Raw genomic sequence first — 20,729 nt, 5'->3', positions numbered from 1 at the left:
GATTTCAAATTTATCCAACTCAGCTATCTGAATGGACATCTTCTACATTTCATGAAAAGTCTAAATGGTCCAATAATTTTGTGCCAACATGAACTAAAAGATGATGTAGTTGTGTCTAAGTGAAAAATGAATATGTCACGTCATCAATCATGGTTGTACTTGGACAATACTTTCAACCCACGTAGCACGGTTGAAAAGTTTTAACATTACAGCTTATTGTCATGGTCACCATTTGAATAATGTAACGTCAAACGGTAGTTGAAGGTTAACATTATCATTGGTTCGTCTAACTTTCATTTCATTGTTATCATTCGTAGTGCAATTGCGAGAGTCTTTCAGAATCAATACTAAAAGTTCAGTATAGAGCGAAAGAAGAGAGAAAGAAATGTCGTGCGCTAAACTTCAACTAATAAGCTTACATAAATAAAAAACCACAAACACAAAGAAAAAAGAGTGAAGAAATGAAAAACTCATCTTCAATTTCGAACCAAAATTTCGAACAATAAACTCAAACCAACACTTTCTGCAAGAAATGCTTTTTCATGGTAAGACTTTAGATTCTTCAAGGACTTCAATTTCGAACCCAAATTTCAACAAGGAGGAAGCGGGTAACCACATAATCCATCATTGTTTTCGTATCTATCAGCAGGAAAAGTTGGTAACGAACCCAACTGAGGAATCCGTCCGGAGAGCTTATTGTTCGAAAAATCAATCTCAGATAACAAAGAAAGACTAGATATGGATTCGGGTATCGACCCTTTTAAAGCATTATAAGATAGATCAAGAATACCAAGGTTCTTCAACTTTCCTAGTTGTGTTGGTATTAAACCAGATAGATTGTTATGTCCTAAATTCATAACAGAAAGATAATACATCTCCCCAAGTTCACTTGGAATACCACCATTCAAGAAATTGTATGAAAGATCAAGAAATATAATCGAACCATTCTTGTCGAATGTGTTTTGTGTATTACTTATGAAAACTCTAGTGACATTGCAGGAATGCCTCAATGGGATTCTCTTCAAATCATCTTCTCTAATACCTTCGAATTCGACGAGGTTTCCAGTTCCACGGCAGCTGGAACTACCATCATTCTTCATATAAAACGTACTTCTTCTTCCCTGTTATCGAACCATCTGCAATATGTCCAGATTGCTTAGAGAGGGTGGGAGGAATATTACCAGTCAAGTGGTTGCTATGAAGATCCAACCATATCAAGCTTCGAGAATTGCCGAGTTCTTGAGGAATCGAACCCGAAAAAGAGTTGTTTCCAAGATTAAGAAATGCTAGCTTACTTAGTTGACCAATCCATTTTGGAATTTCTCCACTTAGTAAATTGTTTGATAATGAAATCCTTTTCAAATTAGCACAGTTTCTTAAACCAGATGGAATATCTCCGATAAGTTCGTTATAATCTAAAATGAGAGTTTCGAGAGAACGAATGTATTTTAGCTCGGACGGAATCTTACCCGTTAAACGATTCAAGTACAGTCCCTGTGAGATAATTAAAGCTAAGATCAAGTGAAATCAATTTAGAACAGTTACTAAGACTTGATGGAATTGATCCTGTAAATAAATTGTTAGGAAGATGAAGTTCTTTCAAACTATTCTTATGATTTTGACATAGTTTTGAAGGAATTGATCCAGAAAGTTGGTTCGAACTTAGATCAAGAAACTCTAAATTCGTCAACTTCGATAAAGAATCGGGTAACTTACCAACGAAATAGTTGTAAGATAAATCTATCTTCTTCAAAATTGGACAAGAAACCGAAAGTTTTGGAGAAATTTTACCCGAAAAACGATTATGTGAAAGATTCAAGAAACTTAAAGACTTACCCAAAGATGGAAATTTTCCAATGAAATTATTCGAAGACAAATCGAGATGTTCTAAACTAGGACAATTCGATAATGAAATTTTACCTCTAATTCTGTTTCCTTTTAAATCCAAGTACTTGAGATTAGAACATCCATTAGAGGGAACCCAAGTAAGAACATTGTTCCCCGAAATTCGATTAAATGACAGATCAAGAGACTCCAAATTCATCCTTAACCCACTAGCCAGAACAACTTTACATCTTTTCAAACCACGAAACGAGTTTTTCGATAAGTTAAGAGATCGAAGATTCGAACAATGACCCAAGCTCGAAATGTCTGAAATCGAACCAGTCAAGTGATTTCCGGATAGATCTAAGTTTCTCAATGAACCACCACAAAGAGAAGTAGAAATCGAAGAAAGATTTCCATTTACGTGTGTGAATTTCAAAGATAAGCTTTCTAAATTCTTTAAACTCATTAACAATCGAAGAAAGATCAATAGATGAAATATGAGATTTCTTGCATGAAACTCCATTAAAGTAACAAGGGTTTCGGTTTCGTTGCCAGTTAGGAAGCACATTTGGATTCATAAGCTTACTTTTGAAAGTAAGTAGCTTTTGAACTTCTTCTCCATTAATGGGTTGTTGTGAGCTTTCCTTAAGGAGAAAAACAAAACAGAGTAACGAGTATAAGAAGATAATCATCTTCATTAACTCCATTGATTCAGACCAAAACTACTGAAACAGAACTTTTGGGTTTTTTTTTTTGAATTGTTCAGCGTGTGCCTCGAACCCTTAACCTCTAGGTGGAAGATTATACCTCTTACCACTCCAACCAAGGACTGTTGGCAACTTTTGGATTGAATGCTTAAAAGAAGAAGCTTTGATCTGTTCAAGAAATAGAAGAAAAAGATTTGGTGTATTTATGAACTAATTTGGGGAACAGGGGAGAGAAGGGGAAGGCGGGAATCAGTTTAATCACATGGAATATTTGAAAACGTTTAAAACATGGGGTCTTAGGAAAGTTCCACCTACAAAAGTCAACCGGATGGGTTTCCGAGCCTGTCTCGTGGTATCAGAGTCGATGACGGTTGATTCACATTGCTTAGGAGAGCGTTCTGAGATGAGTAGGGGTGGGAAACGGTTCGAGTCAGCCAGTCAGGTAATCGCTAGTTTGCTCGCTCATTGGGTTGGATCGGTGGGGCTATGAAAAATTACATCTATTAAGATTATCTTGCAAGCACATATGGGTAATTTATTAAAAATTGGTGCTAAGAACCCGTCCAAGCCCATTACTCTTTCAGGGGTTCTTTCGAATTTTTAACCATCCAGAGTGTTGGCAAAACAAAAGATGCACCAAGCGTATTTATTTTTTAACCCGAAAATTAAATGGAATGCATTTAGTCCTTAGTCTTCATCTTCACATCACCTTCGCCTACAAATTCCGACCACAAACACCATAATTTCCTCATACCACCACCATTTTATTCTCTCTATCCTTCTTCCCCTCTCTGTCTCTCTCTTTCTCATACTTTTTTAATTTCCCTCTCTAGATTTTGAGACTCGGGTGTCCATGACAGGTTTTGGAGTTTCAACTTTTTCCCAGCCCTAAAGCCAGATAATAAGTCTGTGCTTAAGTATAGTAACAGAGTCATTTTCATACGCGGATAGACCAAACACACACACACACCCTAGTAGACCCCCATCCCGGCTCCGGTGGGGGAAAAGCTATCAATTATTGTTGTCTTAGGCCGTTACATATTTGTTATCAACCCAACACCAAGATATTTATCTGTGACCTTTTCGCAAAATAACATGATAATATATCTCAGAGTTGAATCCAGTCTTGCTCATATCGCATACATTCCAGGTAATACGAAAAAAATATATATATATTTGTATAAGGTCAAAATGGTCCTAAATGATCTTATAAAAAAGTAATTCGAAAAAATGCCTCAGAAGAGTACTGAAAATAACAGCAATACAAGAATAATTAAAAAAGAAATCAAGAACACTAAACAAGTACCAAAAATAATTAATCAGAGAGATTACTCATTTTCCATTTCCCCTACCTTAATTTGCTCAACCATGTTCTATTCCTCCATCTATTGTTTCCTTCCTGTTAAGTAATTCATTCTCCACCAAGTAAAACCCTAGTTTCGCTTCTCCGTAGATATCTAGTCACGATTCTTCTGCCAGAGTAGTGAGGTTGACGAATTATCATCCGTGCAGGTTGAAGAAAATAAACAGTAGCTCTTCATTCTTCGAGTCATTGATATTTGAGTTGTTTGATAATGAAGATGAGATGAATTTGTCGTTTCGCTGTTGAACAAGTCAATCAGTTAGTTAATATGCATTTGATGTAATATAATTAGACAAGTCAACTCAAATGAGTCAGATTCAGGTAACTATAAAAAATGACACCTAATATGGAAAGGATGGTAGTGAATCAAGCTAAGGAACTGGAATATAAAAAGAATGAAGCATGACATAACCTTCATTCGTGGAATTCGTGAATTTAGGCCTTCCCGCCACTCTCCCCAGAGTCTGACAAGCTTCCGTGTTTTTGTGGTCTAGTGGTTGGAAGAGAATGGCTTCGACGCTCTTTTCCGCCAGGTTTAGAAGAGGCATTGCCATACCATATCATTCCCATTACTGCTATAATCATGCCCAAGATTACTTGAATACTGAGGCCGTCTTTGCCGAATAAGAAGAACCCTAATATCAAAACAAGGATAGTCTTCATGTGACCAAGTACTTGGAAAGACACAGCCGTGAATCTTCCAATGCATATGAATTGACTGAGGTTCGTTCCTACCGCAATTGTGCATGACAAGATTATAAACAACTGCATACAACCGTAAAAATGACATGTTTATCAAAACTCATAACATGTTACAAATTCAGACAAATTTTGTCATCTCACCATGATGTAATAAATGCAGGCAGTCAATATCAAAGAACAGAGAGCAATTAGAGTTTACGATTACTAAATCCTCAAGAGACTTACCACAGATACTACATTGTAGTCATATGCGTCAACTCTTTTGTTTGTCATCAAGAAATCCAGAAAAGGTCCCAATATCAATAGCGATGCTGCCTGGGCTGGTGCTGTGTGGCCCAATAAGTTGAAAGAACCAAGCGAATACTTCCTTTGAAGGAAGTGAACATACTGCAAAAAGGGAAATATCAGCAACAAGACTAAATTAGAGTACTGTGAATTCTTTTCTTTTTTTGTGTAAAATAAGGTTGATTTGCCTACGACTAGTCTGAGAACGACCGACTCATATGAGTTTTACTTGTCTGAAACTTTTTTTTTTTGAAAACTGGTACTCTGAGTACGACTTGTTTTGGTAAGGGCACAATGATCATTCCAGATTTCCCTGACAATGGACTCTTAATTTATTCTGATTCAAATGAACCACAATAGGCCCCTGACAGACATTCAGACGAGTTAGATGAGTCAGACATACGAGTCAGACAAAACAAACATTGTGAAACCTAACTCGAGTCAGGTTCAGATCTGGAATAGAGAAAGAAAAAGAACACCACCAAGTTACTAACTAAACTTTGTACTTTCAAAATTTTAAAAATGGAAAAGAAAAAGTAAAGAAAAAAGGAAAGTAATCTATGACAAGCTTTTGCAGAATCCAGCAGAACCTTTAAGAGATTAGACTTAGTATAGAAGACTTACATACTGTTGGAGTGCAGTGCTCCAGACTGCAACAAGAGCGGCTACGAAGCCTTTGGTATTGACACTCACATCAGTAACAGTGCAGACAGAAACACCAAGGAGAACCAATGCTATACTAAGTTTTGTATCTCTCGAGTATCTGATCTTATCCAAGATAACTTCCAAAAAGCAAGACACAGGGATAATACTCAGCTTCGCAATCTGAAAATAATGTGATGTCATTCAGATGTAAGATCTGATACTTTTACCCGAAAGGAATAAGAGAAGCTAGTAACAATCAGGATTTACCTGATAGAATCCCACGGAGTTCCACATTAAACTCACGTTCATTCCAACAATGGAGAAGTTTGCAAAAAGGACAAATTTTAGAAGCTCGGATAAGGGTAAATGAGAGGGTTGGATATAACCCAACCACCTAAGAACAGCAGTCATCAAGGTTGTGGTGGCAAAATGCAGACCAGTTAATGTAGTAGCTGCACGAGATCATCGCCATTAAGGATTAGAAAGGTATGTATTTCATGAAGTGACGGTCGGATATAATATCACATTAACAATTTCAGGATACAATCCACAGTTAATATTATATCGGACACCGTATCATACTATTCAGCATATAAGGGATGAACACAAGAAACCACAAGCAATCAACTGTAAAAAGAATAAAGAAAAGGCGAGTGAACAATAAGAATTTACCGAAACTGAAGCCATAGGTAGCCATTAAGGCTTTATTGACAATGATGACTCCAACAGAAGTGACAACATTGAACATCCATGAGGCGGCATCTATTGCCGCTTTCTTATCAGCTTTGCTCCCTGGAGCCATTTTTTTTAGCTTATAGTATTTTCAGTTCTGAGTCTCCACAAAATTTAGCTTTAAGCTGCTACACCAACTACCACAGTCATGGTTCTCAACATCTACATCCAGATTTTTAAGGATTTATTAGTGATTTATCCGCAAATATTGACTTTAAATTTGACAGAAAACCCACACCACAATGTTATAAGAAATAAATGACTTGTGTCTAAACTTAGTCAATCAGAAAATGCATAAATGAAAAGGCAAAAACTAGCAAAACACACACAACTTATATACCAAATTTCAAGTATTTGCTGAAATTTGTGGGAGAGAAGTGCACTAGTATCAGGGTTTAATCGACTCACAGGGTCGCATTCATCATTAGGTAGTACAACTGGACTCCTATAAATATCAATAGCCATGACTATCCTCATCATGTACGATGTTTGTTTAATTGCCGAATTACCATTTTCTCTGTTTATGCTTCACAAATTTGAATACTTTACCTAGGCATAGTTTTTCCTCCAGTCCTCATCTTTTAAAGCCTTTGACAGCGCTATTTTGCTCCATAACCTGTTCGAATCTAAACTTGATCTCCGATGATCCAACCTTTTCAACCAATTTCCATTTACTTTTTCACCTCTTGGTCGGTTGAGTCTAAAGCTAGATTACCATTGATTAATTGATTTTCTTTCCACATATTCATAATCTAACTCGGCCCTCGTCTATCTGCACCAGATGGATCTTGCCAGATCCAATTTCTGCTCATTAAGCTCAATTTTATTTTTGTTTGACGACTTTTCCCCGTATAATTCTTCATGTATGTTTTCTTCATGTGAACTCTTAAAACACATCGCCATTCATGTCCATACAGCTAATTCACAAGAATGACTATTATCTTTCGAATAGCTGAATAAGGTTCCTTCTACTAGGCACGATTAGTGAAGTTATGTAGGTCAAGTCGTTCTGGTCTAACAATTTCGCAGGAACCCTTCAATAATCTGAGAAGTAGCTTCTACTTTTCTACACAATCTCAATTCATCAAACCACACAAAATCACACACACAAACATGCTCATTAATATTTAGTAGGTTAGCCCTTTCGCTGCCGATATAACCCAGGTTAGCCCGTCTGCCGTGCGGTATAACCCAGGTTGGCTCCGCTGCTGTCTGTTCCTAGGTTAGCCCGGACGTGGTGCGGCTAACCCAGGTTAGTCCAGCTACAGCCGCGGATATTCCAAATTAGCCTACTAATAGTTCTACCCTTGCATGATGACGGAGGTCAATACAACAGTTATTTCACTTCAGGCTGATAGATTCAAAAACTAAAGATCAAACTTGTAAACTATTATGTTAACTCATGAGTTTAGATTCAGTAACTAAATCATATGTTTCAATTTTCTCAATCCTAACAAAAGATTACAACAAATTTCAAGATCAAATTAACAGAGTAAATGTTGAAGTTTAATTATTATACTAATTCCAATCAGATCTACCTTCTTCCCTAAACAAAAACAAGATCTCACAACTACAATTCAACAAACCCTCCTAATTAATCGAAATTTACCCCTTAATACAGCATAAAAAAATGATTTTTTTAGCAAATATATCATCCAAAATTATCAAATCTTAGTATAAATCTACCGATCAGGAGGAATTTTTTAGGGCAGAATCAAATCCTTCTGCCATTACTGAATATTAATAAAGAGAATGTTTTGTTTGAGATACCTTGCTATCGGATGAAGAAGTAGGGCAGATGATGGGGAAATTTAGTACAATTGTAGAAGCCCTAATTTCTTGAAAATGGAAGAGATAAGTAATTACGTGAAAGAATTGGAGAAAACTTCACTACTTGATCGTTTCCGCCATTAAAGGGAAAGGAAGGGGGGAGTAGATATTTCAACCCAAATATTTTACATGTACACCCACCCAATTTCTTGAAAATGGAAGAGATAAGTAATTACGTGAAAGAATTGGAGAAAACTTCACTACTTGATCAATAGGATATCATATTTGACCCCAAATTAAATGACTTACAACACGACCTAATGTTTCCAAAAAAAATTAAATTTTTGTTTTGGTTACCTATTGATCTTAATTTTGCAACTACCTTCGACCATCACCACACCCGCAACTTAATTCAGGTCATAGAACTTCGGACTGGGGTTTCTTGGGTTCCTCGAGAGAGAAAATTGTTGGTGTTGGTTAGCTCTTAATCAAATTTGACCCCAAATGACTTAGAAGACAACTTAATGTTATCCGAAAATTACACTTGTTTTTGTTACCTCTTGATTCACCTTCGCCCATCACCACTAGTACAACCTAATTCGGCTTATAGAACTTCATAATGGGCTTTTTTGGGTTTCTCCATGGTGGCAGTGAGAGAAATTGGTGGCGGTGGTCAGAGGTTATGGGAAGATGAAAATTAAATATAAAAACAAACGTATTGATTTTTAAAACTTAGATTTGAGGGTGAGCATTAGTCGATTTTCGGTTTTGAAGAACTCAAGCCGAAGTCAAACCAAACTAAAACCGATTGATTATATTTTCAGTCGAGGCGAGTCAAGTATTATTCGGTTTGACCAAAAAAAACATTCAATTTGATTCGCCCAAGTTCGGTCGGGCCGTTTAGTTGACTGTTGCTCGCCCCTACTTAAAGTTAGATTATTTTCCAAGTTAATTAGGATAAAGTTTAATAAATCAAAGTATGCATCCCCACAACTAAAATTGTATTTTCGAAAGCACCCACCATATTCTTATGAACAATATGATGATCCTCACTTTTCTTTACTTGTTGGATAGGAGCACATCTCAACGGTTGGATTATATGTGATATCTAAGAACAAAGAGACTTCTTTGTTCAGTGGCTCCTCACGAACTGCAAAGTTGGTCGCAGGAGTGCCTACTCGTGCATATGTGTATGTTGGGGTAGTGCACCATCGTAAGCATTGGAACATTACTACTCAAGCGTGAGCTTTTCTCTAGTCATATCGGAAATTTGACTCAAGATCTGAGTGGTGCACCTAAAAAATGCTTATTTCGTCTAATTCGTGATATCTAGTTACTATGTCTGAATAGTTGAGTCAGACAGATTTTAGACTCATTTTGATTCAGATAGATTTTGAAATCATTTGATTCGTACTGATAGGGGACACCTTGTAGCATTAGTTGGGGGGATTGTGGTCTTCTCTTGTAGTGCTGTAAGAACAAGCCCTTAATGAGCAAACAGAAACAAAAGTAACCTTTCTCTTTTATTAAACAAAAGAAGTAAGTGGAAGTTATTTCCACCCCATCTTTTCTGTTTTCTCCTTTTTCTCTCATTACATATAGCATTATAGACCACTCATGGATATTAGGTAATAGAAAAATCACTTTCAAATGTCGTCCAACCTTTAAAACAAGGAAATAACATTATCTTCGAAAAAAATGATCTTGTACCTTGTAACTATTTTATATTTTTTTCAAGTTATGGTTGCATCACAGACTTGTAATCTCTTTATTGATCGTTCTATTTTTATACTTAATGTCAATTACAATCAACACATTAAGAGAATAAAAAGTATTAATGACTAATTTATCTAGCTAACAGTGAAGTATTTAGGTAAAATTAAATTGACTACAATCGATGACTGTAACCGAACGCTTACAACAAAAACGTGAGCAACCTTTACTCAATTCACAAATGTCAATGTACCGTCATATTATTTCTTTACGAAATACTATGACTTGTAAGTGTAATGACTTTTGAAGTCTTCATCCACAAAAATTCTACTCCATAACATAAAATAAACTTGGGTGGAAGTAAAGAATCCGAGAAGAAAGAAAGAAACCAAAAAGGAGGGAACAAAGCTAATATGCACCATTTAGTCATCATCCTCTCTCTTTCCATCTCTCTCTCTTTTGAGTCTTTATCATATGAAATCGCCATCTTTAACTCAATTCCTCGCCGATTCGACTTTATAAGTTCTATAAAATCTCTATTTATTTTAATATTTTTTCTCCCATCACTTTCATATCAACTAGAAACTCAGAGACTCAGTCATGGCTGAGACCCCGATTCATCTGGATATAATCAAAAACTAAAACCACCAAAAATCTCTCAACAGATCTGAATACCCTTTCTCTCTCTAACTTCATTTACCTCTTCAGGTACCCTTTTTTCTTTCCTTTTCAAGTAAATCTGATTGAGTTTCTAACTAACTTCATGAAATGGGTGAAATGAAGCTAGGGTTCATCAATTTAGGGTAATATTAATATAATGAGCTAAGTTTTAGTTCCTGGGTAGTTAAAAATGGATGAAAGAAAATTAGGGTTCATCATATTTGTTGTGATTAGAAAGGGGGTTTCTTTGTAATTTTTAAATGGTGATTTTAGTATAGAGTAGATTGTTCTTAGTGTTATTAATTCATTAAGTAAATTAAGAACTTGATTTAAGGTACTTGAAATTTTAATACCAACTAATAGGATCATTTGATGTTAATTTATGATAGTTTTTGTAATTTATAATATTTTTAAATTTTTCAGCTTTCATTTTACTTCTATTATTTATTTTGATGTCCCAATTTGTCAATATCAAACTGTTGAATTTATTATATTTAAAATTATTATTTTTAGTTCTTTAGTAAATTTTATTAAAACCATATGTGTTTAATGGTTAAGTGTGAACATTAAATTGCCTTTTATTGTTACTACAATTTTATTTAACCTTGTTCATGTTTTTCGGCAACCTTAATGAATTTTAGTGAAAAAAGTTTATATTTTCGCCTAACCCTTTCAATTTGTTCATCTTTTTTATTTTTATTTTTATTTTTATTTTTATTAGTAGTAATGTAAGGTAATAGTCAATCTTGTCAACCTTTAGCGAAAATATTACGGAAAAGAAAATCAGTGTGTTCTATTTTTAGTATTTATTCTCCCTACTTTTAAATTCAATATGTTTTATTGCTTAGTTTTATACATGTTAGAACATCAGGTTGAATTTCCTGCAAGCTATTATATGGCGTTGTATATGCCAAATGAAATCGAAGGAGACAGCCCATGTGGTTGTTTGTTATACTATCCGTCTTGTTTTCGACTATACGCGTTGATTACTTTACGTCTGATTCCTATTTCCTGTTATAACTTGGGTTTAGTAGTTGATACTTGAGTTTTCGTGTTTCGAGTATGCTTTCTAATAGAAGAAAGTGGCATTACTAATACTATGCTTATGTTCTTTGTCATTTATCAACTTTGTGGATGAATTGTCTTGTTCTTTGATGAAAGTTTGTTATTGATGGGTGTAGCACCGGTGCCGTTGGAGAAGAACGAGAGGAGACTTAAATAGAACTTGATAGAATATGTCATCCAGATGAGCATAACTGATGTTATTGGCAGTGGAAGGTGGAGGCTTCTTCTCTTCTTCGGCTACTGGGTATAGCAAGGGTCTGACCCTGCTTTTCTTTGGCCGCAAGACCGAAGAGAGGCCCATGAAAGTTTCGCCGTGGAATCAATACCAGTTGGTGGATCAAGAAAGTAACCCTGACTTTCAGCTGGATTCCGGGAAGAATCGGGTTTCCCGCGGTTGCGCTACCTTTGGTTGCTTCGGTTGCGCTTCCGCAGGACTCGATGGCCCATCCCCGCCTAAAGTTGGGCCCACGCAACACAAGCCTGTCTTACAAGATCCTTCCTCCGTATCGGATAATACAGAGGAATCTAATGTTGATAATAGGGACGATGAAAATGGAGGAACATTATGTCTCAAGAGTAGCTTAAAGAGGCCCCAATGTACTCCAGTAGTTCATGAAGATGATGATCCACTTATGACATCCGGGATACTGGAAAATTATGTCCAAAGTGATACTGGAAGAAGAAAAGTGCAATGGACTGATTCTTGTGGAAAAGATCTAGTTGAGATCAGAGAATTTGAACTCAGGTATTGAAGTCTACCTTCATTCCGCTTTCTACTCTTGTTTTCTTCTTTTGAGCTTTATTTCATGACAGATGTTTTCTCTATGCTATCTATTTATTCACTAGAAGTCGGTGGAAGTTCATATTTCGTTATTGTACTTGATGTATAAAGTCCAAACTCTGCTGTTTCTTTCCTTTTCGGCCTTTTACTCTCTTTCTCGTTTACGTATCTGTGTTTACTAAAATCGTTCTTAAAACTCATGGGCACTTTACTTGATGGAAGTCCTTACACTTTCGGTCTGTTAATATCTCTAGAGGTTTACTAGAAAAGATTTTTCCTCTTACTTTTTCTTTCTAGGTTCCTAATAATACCTTGTTGCTAACATGAAACTTTCTATATGATGACAATGACAGTGAGGGAAGTGCGTCAGACGAAGAACAAGACAGTAAAAGGACTTGTGCATGTACGATAATGTAATATCGGAGGATTGTCAGAATATAAAGGAATTATTCGGCACAACCAAATCATTTGTTGAAGTGATGAAAGCTATGGGGTATGAGGTAGAATGACTCAACTGACATGGCCCATTTGATTTCTTCGATATTGCTTCTTCTATCAGAAAAATATGTGATTATGAATCCTCCCCACTCCATTTGCTTTAAGGATTCCATTAATGGCTTCTCTTCCTAGAAGTTGATAAGTTGTATCAGTCCTTAGGGCTTCAATTTTGTTTGTCTGGTTTCTCTGATTTCAGGTAGTCTCTTTTCTTTTTTTCTTCTCTTCGTTTCATTTGTAATGCAAAAACAGTTGTTCATTTGCTTCATATATATGTGATGACTTGTTCATTATTCCATCTTGGTTTATTTGGGGTTTTCCGTCTCTAGTTTTGATTCTACTTTGTTAATCTTCAACTGTCGTTAGTCTTCTTTCTTTTCATTAATCGAAGCTCCTCCTCCTTCAAACAAGACTACAGGAGGAAGAAAAAAAGAAGAGAGAAGAAGAGGGAGAGAGAGAGAGAGAGAGAGAGGAGGAATGTGTGGGAGCTGGGTCTGGCTGGGGCCCACAGATAGTTTGTAAAGCGGCCTATCCGGGCTGGGCAAAAATATAACAGGCCCACTCCACTTCTCTTGACTAATTGGGTTTAGTACTACCGAGTCTGGCTCATTAGCCACTGGACTGGTGGGTTCCAAGTCTGGTGGGTTCGGACTCCCGGGTTACCATCAAGTCTGAGCTTTAGCCTTGAGGTGCCCGCTAGCCCCCAATGGACCCGGGCAAACAAATCTGGTGCGGGCTTACATACTAAAATCCCACGTACAATTTCTTCCTATACTTGCTCTCAGTTTGGAATGTTCCAAGATTCCAATTTGTTTGCCCTGATTTTTGCTGAATCCCGATCGTGTATGTAGCTGAACAGGATTTAGAGAGAAAATGTGGTATCAGATGCTATGGATTTAGAGAGAAAATGGGCATCAGATGCTAGAGTTCCAATTCGGGTATGTAGCTGAACAGAATTTAGAGAGAAAATGGGTGTCAGATGCTAGAGTTCCAATTTTACTGTCTAGTCGATCTGAAAAGGAGAAGAATTGTAACTGTTTTATGGTACAAAAATGATGCTATGCCCGGTGCCAATCCCGGGTGAAACCCGGGGCGCTGACTTGGCGCGGCCAACCGGGCATTGCATCTAACGTGGAATAATTGCTAGGGAGTGATTTCATCGATTTCGGATAAGGTCCCTGAAATTTTGATTAATTATAATGATGGGCTTATCATAAAAAAGAGGATTAAACCCATTCAGCGCAAAAACAACACCTCGGCTCTCTCTTTAAGCTACTTCATTTTCTTCTCCTAAGGTTTCTATTTTATTGATTCAAGTATGAATCCGGAGGTGCCGTTCTTCTTTCACCTCTTTAGAGAGTTCTTAGGGAAACTAGTAACTGATCAATCTCCTTCAATCTAATACACCCTCTGATGTTGAAAGGAAATCACCACCTAGGGCTTCATCAGATCTGATCGAGAGGTGAGTAAGGTTTTGTTTTTCTTCTTCTCTCTCTCTCTTTACAAACCATTAGGTTTCAGTGGACTTTCTCTATCTCTTTACAAACCATATAAAAGCATCTAATTTCAGAAATCATCTCAGCTAGGGTTCAAGGTTCTATCGTTTCCTATTTGTCTACTCACCAAGATGGTTTACTACCTAATAATTACCCATTTCCTGTAGTCTTTTAAGGCTTGTTCTCTGTTCTATGGAATTGAGGAAGGTAAATGAATCTATACAGATGTTTTTAAAACTGGGTTTGAATCTGTGTTGGAAATACTTTGATACATCTATTTTGTGCTTGTGGTGTTGTTGATAGTGCAAGGAAGGTGTTTGATAAAATGTGTGAGAGAGATACAATTGCTTATCAAATAAATGATTTCATGTGCATTTCAGTGACAGAGTTCTGTCTATTGGAGTCAGTGATTATGCAGGAATGTGAAAGGATCTTTTTGTTTTTGTGCATTCGAATTCAACAAGAACGTTATATCTCTTTTGTGACGTTGTTATAATGCCCAATACTTTTGATGTTGCAGGAATACGTGATGAGACCTAAAAGACTCTTGGACCTAAGGATTCGGCTACAGAAAAACTTGGAGCTAGCTTGCAAGGACACTTGGACCTGAAGGATCATAACCACACAAGGCAACTGTTTTTGGTGACACAATTGGAGACCCATTTAAGGATACATCTGGCCCATCAGTCAACACCCTCATTAGGCTAATGACGTTGAAAGAGAGAAGGTGTTTGTTGAATTGGAAGAAGCTCAAATTCAACCAAATGTGTTTACTTATAGTATAGTTTCGATGTGTTATGTCGAAATGTCCAGATTTCTGATTCTTTTAAGTCGTATAAGATCACTTCACTGTATTTTCACTGTTATTACAATACTAAATTTTGTTTAAGTTTCTAAATTACAATCTAAGCAACTTGCCTTTTTAATATGAACTCAGTTTTTGCTGGAAGAATATTTATGGTTCTTTGTTAAGTGATTAAACTCAAATGGTATGTTTATAACAGGTAGCATTTCCACTGAAAAATGGGTATATGATATAAACATACTTCAGTTTCGAACTAAATCTTGTGAAGGTGACCACTTGACTTAGGTCAGCGTGAACAGGAATTTAACAGTAGTAAGTTCAATATATCTTATATGTTTAGGGGAGACGGCCCATAGCAATCGCACCTGATGTTGATTGTAGACTCTCCTCTCTACCTCCTGATTGCAAGAGTCTTGTTATTTGGATCATTGAAGCCAAGGTAAATAACACAGTTAGAATGGCCAAAGATTGGACTTGACTAAGAATCTCCACCCTAACTTGACTAAGAATCTCCACCCTAGGAACCTGGAATCTCAACCTTAGCAACCAAAAATCATTGGAAGAGACATAAATCAACAAGATACAAACTATTTCATGCCAAAACCCATTTCATGTTACAGTACAAGATCAATTTACAGTTTACCTTAACAACCAAGAAGTTTGACAAAATAAAGTTCTATGGATATACATGACTACTTCATGCCAATACTCATTCATGCTACAGTACAAGATCAAATTACACCACAAAACTAAACAAAGAAGTTTTACAAGATTCCAGCTTCAACGACATGAATTTTCCAGCAATGGGGCTTATTTCATTGTCTCCTCTAGTAGACGCCTCCGGTATGTCATACACAACCTTCATTGAGAGCTCAAATTGCATTCGAATAACCATACACAACCACAAATCCTCTACTACCTCTATGTTTCAGTTAGTCGAGCCATCGTCTGCAAATCAGTATCCTGAGCAACACAAAATAATGCATGAGATTACATCGCCTATTGAACTAATAGAACCGCTTAAGTCCTAAACTTAACCAATATGATGTAATTTAAACAATAGTAAGAGCAAAATTTAGCCTAATAAACCACTTGGAACTACACCACAATCATCTAATTTCTTGATCTGAAACGGATAAAGACTTGCAAAGTTTAGTCATAAATATGATCTTAACTCATCAAATAGGAATAGAATTGATTGAACAATGAAGAATAAGACTTACGAATAGAATTGATTTCATTTTTTTTTGGCCAATACCTTTCTGTTTCGGTTAGTCGAGCCATCGCAGGCAAAACAATATCGTAAGATTGAAACCACACATAACATGACATTAGACCCTGTTTGAGAACACTGATAACATATATGTTAATCAAAATTTCAGAACATATAATCAAAGAAATTTGTCGCAAATTGATCACATCTAGATATCAATTTAGGGCAAAATCAGGCCAATTTCCAAGATTTGAGAACACTGATAACATATAGTAACATATAATCAAAATTTCAGAACATATAACTAAAGAAATTTATTGAAAATTCATCACATCACAAATCTAGATACCAATTTAGGGCAAAATCAGACTAATTTCTACAATTTCAGAACATTCATAACATATAGTAACATATAATCAAAATTTTAGAACATATAATCAAAATTTCAGAACATATAATAAATTTAGGGCAAAACCGAGTTACTGTTAAGAGAAAATCGAGCTTCAACTTGTCCCAAATTCGAGCTTAGGTTTGTAGAGAGAGAGATTTTAAGATAGAAATTTGAGAGAAATCGAGTGAAGAAGGGTTTTCAACCTTACCTGATCTTGGTTGGCTGTTGATTTTGAAGCCAAAAACCAGTTGAAATCGAGTGAAGATGGGGAAGAAATCGAGTGATGATGGGTTTTGAACCTTACCTGATGATTTTTTGGCTGTTGAATTCGAGTGAAGAGGGGGAAGAAATCGAGTGCTTTTGCGTTTTGCCCTAAATTACTATATGAAATCAAATCCCGTGCTTTGATAGATAAAGTCCTCAACGATGAAAGTATACAATATGAGGGACTAAAAGTTGAAACTCGGAAAACATCTCTCTCTCATAAACACGTCATGAAGCTATGCCCGGTTGGACTGCCAACTCACCCGGCCGGGATTCGGCCGGGATTCCGGCCGGGCATAGCATCATTTTTGTTTATGGTATATATTCCTTGTTTGAATATGATCCAGACCCATAAAAGAGAGGGTATTGTTTTCTTTGAAAAACTTGGCAGCAACTTATCCACACCTTTTTGAGTTGTACTTGATAACAAATCTGATTATCCAATCATCCTCTCTCTCTCTCTCTCTCTCTCTCTCTCTGAACTTGTCATACCAAAACAGAGACAATACAGAGAAGATGTCTATAGCATCAACCACCTTTTCATCAACCTCTTCATCTTCTTCTCCATTTAGATTCTCTCCTACTACTAATAGTACTAATAATAAACCCTCAATTATAATTAGGTGTTCAAATACTAGTGAAGGTCCTCTTAGAAGACCTATTGCTTCAAGAGAACCTTCTCTTTCTCTCAAACCAGTTGCTCCTTCTCCATCACCACCACCACCACCTTCATCTCAATCTCTTCCTCTCTCTAAACAAGTAACTGGGGTGTCTCAGATATCTACTCAAAATGTTGTTTCCATGGAGTTTCAAAGAAAAATAGCTAAAGATCTTCAAGAATACTTTCGAAAGAAGAAACTTGAAGAAGCAAATCAAGGACCTTTCTTTGGGTTCATCAACAAGAATGAAATCTCCAATGGCAGGTAACAATTTAATCATCTCTCCTTATGAAATTTAGTTGGTTTTCTTGTAAAACTCTAATTACTGCTTCAACAATGAACAACCCCATGTTTGATTAGCTACTACTGAAGTAGTGTTCTTCTTTCCTATTCAGATTTTAGTTCTGACTGAAGATCTGAATTGACTCAAGTCAGATTTCACAATGATTGTGTTTTTCTTTCGGATTCGTCCAATGGGACAGATTCTGCGTTTGTGGAGTCTGACCCAAAAAATGCTAATTTGTCCAGAATAATCTAAAATGACTATCTTGCCTTTGATCACAAAGAATCAAATTCATATTCTAAGGAGTCAAATTTCCTTTGATTGTAAATTAACATATAAATTCTTATAAACATTTTGATTTGTTGTATATATGACCCTTTATGCAGATGGGCAATGTTTGGTTTTGCTGTTGGACTATTAACGGAGTATGCAACTGGTTCTGATTTTGTCGATCAATTGAAGATTCTTCTCTCTAATTTTGGAATAGTAGACCTCGATTGAATTCTCCCACATTCTTTCTCCTCCGTGGATTGAACTAAGTTCCAGTTTAGGTTTAAAATCATGAATGATTTTGATGATATTCATATAGTGTATCTCTTTTTTGTGATGAAATTATGAAGTGAAAAATGTGGGGAATTTTGTGATTCGTATCTAGAGTTTTTTCTTTGGTTATTTCTTCATATTTCCATGATTCCATCTACGGTTTTACATACCTATTTCGACACTAGCTACGATTTTGAGTTAGGTACTATTTGTTGACATTTGTTACTAAAATCAAGAATATATGGGAATGGATTAATTACCGTATATTCTTGATTACCATATATTCTTGATATCCTTGCTCACAAATCACCAATATATTACCACATTATTTGTTACTAGATTTATTTTTCTCAATAAGGATATAACTATCCTATATAAGAAGTGTAATGTCTCAATAGAAATAATATACAGAAACAAATTTCTTCTCTTATTTTTTCTCTTCCTTCTTTCATTGGTGTTCAAACATGGTATCCGAGCCAAGTTTACTATGAGAAAAAAAGAAGGGAAAAAAAAACCCTCCAAATCATAGATCCATAGTATTATTCAAATAAAAGAACAGAAAAACTCAAATCCTAACCCTTTTCTATATCAAAACCAAAACTAGATTGTTTTCTTTCTTTCCAAGACCATAATATCAATCAAATCCCTTGCAAAGAAGATTAAAAAAAAAATGAGACATAAAGAAGAAGATACAAAAGGACCTCCGAAGATATTGTTCAACTTGTTGCAGAGTTATCCCTTACCATCTTCAGAGTTCAACCAATAGTTTGTGTTTTTTTTCTCGATTGTATTTTCTTTAGTAATTTTTTCTCTTTCTATCCTTGATTTAATAAGTATATCCATCATATATAAGAAAAAAAAAGGAAAAAGAAAAAGGGAGAAAAAAAAAAGTAAAAGAAAAACGAAAATGAGTGACTCCCATATCCCAGTTGTAGTCAGAAGGTGCTTTTAATATTGGTGTTCTACTTACTGAAACAAATTATGATATATGGTCACAACTAATGGAAATGCATATTGTTGAACGAGAAAATTTGGCTTACATCATGGGTACCACTACACAACCTACTGAATCTGATAAAGGTTATGATAAGTGGTATGCTGAAAATCAAAAAGTGAAACGCTGGCTTTTGATGTCTATGTCTCCTGATATTATGAAACGTTACCTTCGTATACCTAATGCGCGAGAAATTTGGAAAACCCTCTCTACTACATTTTTTGATGGTAATGATGAAATACGGGTCTATTCACTTCATCAACAGGCATTCTCTGCTAAACAAGGGTCTAGATCTCTCTCTATCTATTATGGCGAACTCACAGAAATCTTTAGAGAACTGGATCACCGTGATAAAGTGGTCATGAAAGATCCAGATGATGTGACAATATACCACAAATCCATTGAACGGATCCGGGTCATATTTTTCTTGCAGGACTAGATAAAAGCTTAGATCAGCTTGGCCGTGAAATTCTACGCCTTGATCCTCCTCTGAGCTTGGAGGCATGTTATTCAGTAGTTCGTCGTGAATCGGTTCGAGCTACAACTCTAAATATAGATAGTGACATTTCTGATGCTTCCGCTATGCTTTCACAACATCGACCACCACAATCATCTCAAGATCGGTCAAAATCCGTAAACTACAAAAATTCTCATAATTCTGAAAAATCTAACTTAAAATGTACTCATTGTCATCAAACAGGGCCTTTGAAGAATCATTGTTTTGAACTTATAGGCTATCCTGACTGGTGGGATCCTACAAAGCATCGGAACGCCAAAAGGCCTTCTACTGCTGCTATTGCTCAAACAAAACAGGATCACGCACCTTCAACGTCTTCCGCATTAATCACCACTACTACAACTGAAGGTACGGTTTTAAACACCTCTTCACATGTTTCTAATGATGCATGGATAATTGATTCCGGAGTAACTGATCATATGACATTTGATGTCGGACAAGTCACAAACTTTCGATCCTCCTCGCAAAAATCTGTCTCCACAGCCAATGGGCATACCACCTCAGTACTTGGGAAAGAATCATCCCTTCTGACTAATACTTTACATCTTGATTCTATCTTAGTTGTTCCTTCTTTAGATTATAATTTATTGTCTGTCTCTCAAATTACTTCTACTTTATCATGTATTGTTATTTTTTGGCCTAAGAGACTAACTGAAATAAAGCTATGGCATCGACGACTCGGTCATGTCATTATAAAAATATATCGTTTTTCGGACTCGACAGACGATTGGTTATGGTGTTAAGAAGGGGAAGCTCTACTATTTGGATTTGGAGTCAGAGTATTCTAATCGACTACAACATGCATAGGCTGTTGAGACC

The 20,729-nt window shown here is 36.1% G+C and overlaps 3 protein-coding genes, 2 long non-coding RNA genes and 2 pseudogenes across 5 annotated transcripts; 4 read left to right on the top strand and 3 right to left on the bottom strand.

The window, feature by feature from the left end:
* Window positions 1-476: 476 nt before the first annotated feature.
* Window positions 477-2,534, bottom strand: LOC147564988 (uncharacterized; annotated as a pseudogene).
* Window positions 2,535-3,691: 1,157 nt separating this feature from the next.
* Window positions 3,692-8,290, bottom strand: LOC147564987 (UDP-rhamnose/UDP-galactose transporter 6). Its single transcript, XM_086651394.1, has 7 exons — window positions 8,032-8,290; window positions 6,202-6,423; window positions 5,797-5,981; window positions 5,509-5,709; window positions 4,825-4,986; window positions 4,310-4,662; window positions 3,692-4,136 (listed from the first exon to the last, which is right to left on the bottom strand). The coding sequence occupies exons 2-6, from the start codon at window positions 6,329-6,331 to the stop codon at window positions 4,333-4,335; spliced, it is 1,008 nt and encodes a 335-aa protein (XP_086507520.1). The 5' UTR covers window positions 6,332-6,423; window positions 8,032-8,290; the 3' UTR covers window positions 3,692-4,136; window positions 4,310-4,332.
* Window positions 8,291-10,115: 1,825 nt separating this feature from the next.
* On the top strand, window positions 10,116-13,041 carry LOC147564986 (uncharacterized). Its single transcript, XM_086651392.1, has 3 exons — window positions 10,116-10,452; window positions 11,586-12,214; window positions 12,604-13,041. Exons 2-3 carry the CDS (start codon window positions 11,664-11,666, stop codon window positions 12,665-12,667), a joined length of 615 nt encoding a protein of 204 aa, XP_086507518.1. The 5' UTR covers window positions 10,116-10,452; window positions 11,586-11,663; the 3' UTR covers window positions 12,668-13,041.
* Window positions 13,042-13,988: 947 nt separating this feature from the next.
* LOC147564985 (uncharacterized) lies at window positions 13,989-15,139 on the top strand. Its single transcript, XR_015229337.1, has 2 exons — window positions 13,989-14,207; window positions 14,762-15,139. It is a non-coding gene; the product is annotated as an uncharacterized LOC147564985 (long non-coding RNA).
* Window positions 15,140-15,636: 497 nt separating this feature from the next.
* On the bottom strand, window positions 15,637-17,225 carry LOC147564984 (uncharacterized). The gene is made up of 3 exons (XR_015229326.1): window positions 16,859-17,225; window positions 16,305-16,397; window positions 15,637-16,009 (listed from the first exon to the last, which is right to left on the bottom strand). It is a non-coding gene; the product is annotated as an uncharacterized LOC147564984 (long non-coding RNA).
* LOC147564983 (light-harvesting complex-like protein OHP2, chloroplastic) lies at window positions 17,215-18,528 on the top strand. Its single transcript, XM_086651393.1, has 2 exons — window positions 17,215-17,837; window positions 18,243-18,528. The coding sequence occupies exons 1-2, from the start codon at window positions 17,431-17,433 to the stop codon at window positions 18,355-18,357; spliced, it is 522 nt and encodes a 173-aa protein (XP_086507519.1). The 5' UTR covers window positions 17,215-17,430; the 3' UTR covers window positions 18,358-18,528.
* Window positions 18,418-20,653, top strand: LOC147564982 (uncharacterized; annotated as a pseudogene).
* The last annotated feature ends 76 nt before the right edge of the window (window positions 20,654-20,729 follow it).

This window comes from Eschscholzia californica, unplaced genomic scaffold, assembly GCF_041429995.1.
Source record: "Eschscholzia californica isolate CP2 unplaced genomic scaffold, dmEscCali1.0.p SCAF_1, whole genome shotgun sequence".
NCBI classification, from domain to species: domain Eukaryota; kingdom Viridiplantae; phylum Streptophyta; class Magnoliopsida; order Ranunculales; family Papaveraceae; genus Eschscholzia; species Eschscholzia californica.
Note: the sequence above shows the minus strand (reverse complement) of the source record. Positions and strands in the feature narration are given on the sequence as shown.